This window comes from Melanaphis sacchari, unplaced genomic scaffold (genome assembly GCF_002803265.2).
Source record: "Melanaphis sacchari strain LSU unplaced genomic scaffold, SCAv2.0 Contig826_pilon_pilon, whole genome shotgun sequence".
In the NCBI taxonomy this organism is placed as follows: domain Eukaryota; kingdom Metazoa; phylum Arthropoda; class Insecta; order Hemiptera; family Aphididae; genus Melanaphis; species Melanaphis sacchari.
Genome location: NW_020271581.1, coordinates 1 through 5,641, shown reverse-complemented (window position 1 = coordinate 5,641; position 5,641 = coordinate 1). Strand labels below are relative to the sequence as shown.

At 24.0% G+C, this 5,641-nt stretch overlaps 1 protein-coding gene across 1 annotated transcript; it reads left to right on the top strand.

The window, feature by feature from the left end:
* Positions 1 to 749: 749 nt before the first annotated feature.
* On the top strand, positions 750 to 5,638 carry LOC112602106 (beta-galactosidase-like; the record flags this gene model as incomplete). The annotated part of the gene is made up of 7 exons (XM_025350039.1): positions 750 to 852; positions 1,052 to 1,146; positions 1,512 to 1,707; positions 2,685 to 3,037; positions 4,237 to 4,500; positions 5,315 to 5,452; positions 5,512 to 5,638. Coding segments are annotated over exons 1-7 (1,186 nt in total), but the record flags the coding sequence as incomplete, so codon positions are not given.
* Positions 5,639 to 5,641: the final 3 nt, after the last annotated feature.

Below are 5,641 nucleotides of genomic sequence, written 5' to 3'. Positions count from 1 at the left end.
AATTAGGAACACTGAGTTTCTCAATTGGATTATATTGAAATTAATTGAAATTTTTCTATGTTAACAACCAACAGAGGATGTCTAGGATGTTTTCATATTATGCGTTGAAAATAACATAGCAAACTTTGAACAATTTATTTATTGAGTAACTAATAATAAATAATTATGAATGATTTTATGCACTTTAATGAATCATAAAAATGTCAACATTTAAATGGTTTTTTTTTAGTCAATTTTTAATTTTGAACCATAGTTGATATATCACAATTACCTTAAAAAATTAGACCTATTGGAGTATAGCGTTCAAAATAGGTGTTGCTATTAAAAAAAAAAAAACACGTCTTATTGCATATGCTAATACCAAAATTATAGAAATTTTAAAATGTATCTGTAAGTGTGTGTTTAGAAGTATATATTAATATGTTGTAAAAAAATCGATTTATTTCAATTAAATTCGTTCGAGAAATTCAGTGTTCCCTAAATTGGTGAATAACACACAGTGTATATTATATAATTTGAGTTAAAATATTTTAATGTAACTATATACAATGTATACAGCAAGGAAAATAATATCACACTATGTTTATAAAGTTTCAGACTCTTACCAACACTGATATTTATCCTGATATCAACTAAATTTTGTTTATAAAAATCAATTAGAGTTTGACTAAACTGTTTTGTGTATTTTAGGTTTCACAAGTATTAGTATTTTTACCGCAACATATTTTTTTTTTAAATAATATTTTAAATCAAGACTATATCAACTGTTTAAGTTAAATTTATAATTTTGTATAAAATATTTAAGCCTGATCATTGGTTTGGATACTTGTCTCGTGTTCATGCAATTTTTAAGTAAATAAATTTTAAAACATTAAATATTTTTCAACAAAAAACAGTAAATGTTATTTTTAATTTATTTAAGACCATAGAATATACTATTTAGACTATTTTGTGAATAGTAGAATATTTATTCTATGCATTTTATAATTATTTAAGAAAATTGCAACAGTTTGGTCAATTTAATTTCATTAGTTTCCCTGTATTATTTCAGATTACACAAAGTATGTAAAAAGATGGTTTTCAGTATTGATGCCAAAAATAGTTCCATTTTTATATGGGAATGGAGGTAACATTATTATGGTTCAGGTAAATCAACATTTTAAAATCTATCGTAATTGGTATTTTAAGCAACACACTTCTTTTAAATTACATTTTTGAATTTTTTTTACATATTAAGAATCATAAGTTCTAAATTATTGTGAAAAAATTTCTTAAGATTGCATAACTCGTTAGTAACGAAATAATATAACTACGATAATTTTTTTTGTAATATTCAAAGAAGTTCAGAATTTTAATTTAGTCATACACAATCATTTATTGAGTATTTATCGTATTTATTGATCAACGTTAAAAGATAAATATAGGTATCCTATTATTTTTATTACATGTATTTTGAATTTTGAATTATTTTTTTATTTTTTTATTATTATTTTTTTTTATTTTTTACTTAGGTTGAAAATGAATACGGCCATAACGATTTAGGGAACTGTGATAGGGAGTACAAGTTATGGCTTAGAGATTTAATACTCTACTATGTTGGTGAACAAGCTCAACTTTATACAACTGACGAATGTGGCTTATCTTATTTGAAGTGTGGGCATATTCCAAATGTATTATCTACTGTTGATTTTGCTGCATTGGTTAATGGTATTAAGAAAGAACTTTTTCATTTCCTAGGTCTCCTCGGAATTTATTAATTGTATTGTAATATGAATTAACCTTAAATTTTAAATACTTTGAAAAAACTTTATCTATTATCGAAACTAACAATGTACTTTTGTATAATAATATGAATAATATTTTAATAATACGAAAATATTAGAGGACTTAAATTGAGATTATTCAATTTAAATCCCAATTTTATTCTATTACACTAGTATATCTTAATACTTACGGAGACATGTCTCTCTGAAAATATTAGTAATATCGAGCTAAGCTTGTCTAAGTATATTATTTTTAGATGTAACAGAAGATATTGGCCATATTTATATTAACTTATCCCTGAGGCGACAGTAATCCACTTAAAGTACACTAAATACCTATTATACAATAAGGCGATACTAATAATTTAATTAATTTTTTTATGTACTTTATAGTTGCTTTATTAGCATATAATTATATGTATGAATATAACAAAGATATATCGTATGTGCATAAAACAATATCATGGCAAATATAAATTATATTAAAAAACTTTTTATACACTACACTAATTTTATTTACTAAAGTTCAAAAATATCAGTTAAATTTTGAAAGCATAAATTATTTTTTTAATTCATTTGTTACGGGTTTTATAATATTGTCATTATTCTTTTCGAGATTATTAAAAATCTCTATACCTTAATACAAATTTAGATACGATTTTTTAAACTATTTTAACAAATGTTTGGCATTCACAATTATTTTGATTTAGTTATACGTTATCATGTATACACAGAATCGATACACTTGAATTATTTTATAATTATGATTATATAAATGAGATGTGATAAAATTTAAGTTTTTTTTAAGTAAAAGAATGATTTATTTTCATATACCTAGTCATTTTCGCATATTTCTCAAATTAATATACTATGGTGTATTATAATATTTGTACATTTATAACTTTAATTTATTTATTATAGTAACGGAGTGTTTGGATTTTTTGAGACAAGTTCAAAAAAAAGGGCCATTAGTAAACTCTGAGTTTTACAATGGAGGGGTCGGGTTTTGGGACAACCCAAGGCCGGCTAGATATACCAAGGACATAATACGAGTGTTGAACTATTTTTTGGCAACCAACGTATCTTTCAACTTTTTTATGTTCCATGGCGGGACCAACTTTGGATTTACTACTGGTGCTAATACAGTTGGGACAACTTTCAATAAAACTGGCTATCAACCGCAATTGACTTCGTACGATTTTACCGCTCCACTAAACGAAGCTGGTGATCCGACAGAAAAGTACTATGCTATAAAACAGACTTTAAAAAAAGCGGTAATTTAAATATATTTAAAAGTAAAAAAAAAAAAAACCCAATAAAAATAATTTAATAGATTATAATTTATATTATATTGAAATCAGGACTTACGATTTCCTGCTTGTATTAAAAATACACATGTATACGGATTCCGTTAATCGTATATTTAAAATTAAGAACCCGTGTATGTAAAACAGTATATTTATCAGCGTGTTTTCTTAACAAGTATACACGGATATTCATGTAATATCAATCACATGTAAGTATAATTACAAGGAGTTTTCTTGATTATGCGTGTATTTAGAAAATATAAAATTCAATTTGTAATATACAATATATAAAAAATTATTATTAATCTTTTATCTATACTGATTAAATTGTTCATTGTTACTTATTAGACTCATGTTTAAGAAAATTTATTTCTAGTACTTACCAAATTTGTATTAAGATATTATGATCTTTAAAGTATCCGTGTGGTTTAATACACGTGTATTTTTAAATGCCCGGAAATCTATGTACCTGTTATTAAATACATGGATTTTCACAATTTTTCATAATACACCGGTTATTAAACTTTTTTCATAATTACACGTGTTTCATAATTGAACGGGTTATAACATGTGTTTCATCACAAGTATATCTGTGTATTTAAGCTCACATGAAATAGTAAATCCTAATTGAAATAGTCTTTGATTCACATATTTCATTGTACAACAGTATAACTATAAATTAAATATTTAAAACATTTTAAGTTACATAATTACATTAAATTAGTGAAATTACTTATGACTTGATTTTTATGTGAATTACAGTTGATGAGAACATAGTCTAATATAGTATTTATAATTATTTAGATTAAATGAAATTAATTTTTTTTTTTTATTTCATCAATTCTACATATGTCCTTATATTGTTTCATTATTTATATCCACACAGTGTTAAATTTAAAATTAAAATTGCATATAGATTATATATATATATGGGTCAACAAATAATGTAGGTACTGCATATTAAGTAAACCATTGAAGTTATGGATTTAAAATAACGTAACTTGCAAAGACCAAAAAAATATATTAAAGATTAATACATTATTTTTGAGCTTGTGCACAAAATGACTGAGAAATACATCGAAGAAAAATAATATTTAAAATTATTTAGAAGAAATAAAATATTTATAATTTATAAAATATATTTTCTTGTAAGATAATTTTTACAGAATTTTCCAACTGCGTCAACTCCAAAAATTTCACCGAAAGGCAATTATGGAACTGTAAATTTGTTGCCCGTTGTCAGTTTATTTGATAACGCAGCCCGACGTCTTGAATCTATCTTAAATGACGTACCATTATGCTTTGAAGATATGGATATAAATCAAGGGCTAGTATTGTATGAAACTAATTTACCAATGATTACAGGATTAACCAAATTACCACTAGTTATCAAATCGCTAAGTGATCGAGCAATTATTTTTTTAAATAATGTATGTACCTATATTAAATTATATTACTTAAAGTATTATTTTGTTGTTCTCTAATAATTAGGTTTTATATAAATAATCAGTTAAAGTCTAATATTTTTACTGTCAAAATTGTGATGATTTAAAAACATCCGATTTAAATATTTACTAAAATCATTAGGTGATTTTTTTTTAAAGCTAAATAAAAATGTGTTGTTGAGAAAGATTATAAATTTGTTTTACAAAATATTTAAAGCATATTAGACTATTATGAAATAAATATTAAGGAAAATTAAGAATTTCAATTTTCTAAACATTTAAATTAATTTATTATTTCCAAATATATATAACACATATATGTTTATCGACATTTCAGACTTATTAGATATTTTATAATTTATTATAAACTAAAACTATTATTCCAGTTTTTTTTTTTTATTACGACGAAAAATTAATTATTAATTAGAAAAATTCTTAGTGCTTATCAATTATCTTCTTTTAACTTATTTATTTGAAATTTGGTTTTATTTTCACATTTCTACTTATCCGGTGAATTAATATAACTAAAAATAATTTTTTTACTGTGTCAGTATACTTATACTAATAAAATAACAATAATAATTTGAAGCTCAGCAGCAATAATTAAATAAGCTAGATTTAAAATAAAATTAATAACTAAAAATTCGTCATAGGAGATAAAACCATATGATATCGACGTCCTGTACATAATAGTTGTTTAGATATACCTATATTTTACTTAAACTTTAGTTTCTATTTAAAGATAATTAATAAGCTATTATTTCAAAGGTGAAATTAAAAATTTGTGATGTTTATTTAGGTAAAATTAGGAACACTGAGTAGATCTTACGATAATACGACAATGGAATTATCAGTAAATGGTAGTAATCAAAAACTGAGTATTCTTGTCGAAAATCAAGGAAGAATTAACGACAAGAAATTTTTGGAGGATAGAAAGGTATCTTGATGATATATTTTTTTAATTATGTCTATGTATTATTAACAGGTAAATTTTAGGGAATTTTGTCAAACGTTACGCTTGGAACGTACGTTCTAGGTCCTTGGGTAATGACTGGATATCCGTTGAATGAAACATCGTGGTTAGAAACTCAAAATATTCAACCGAACGTCAAACCACCAGCTTTTT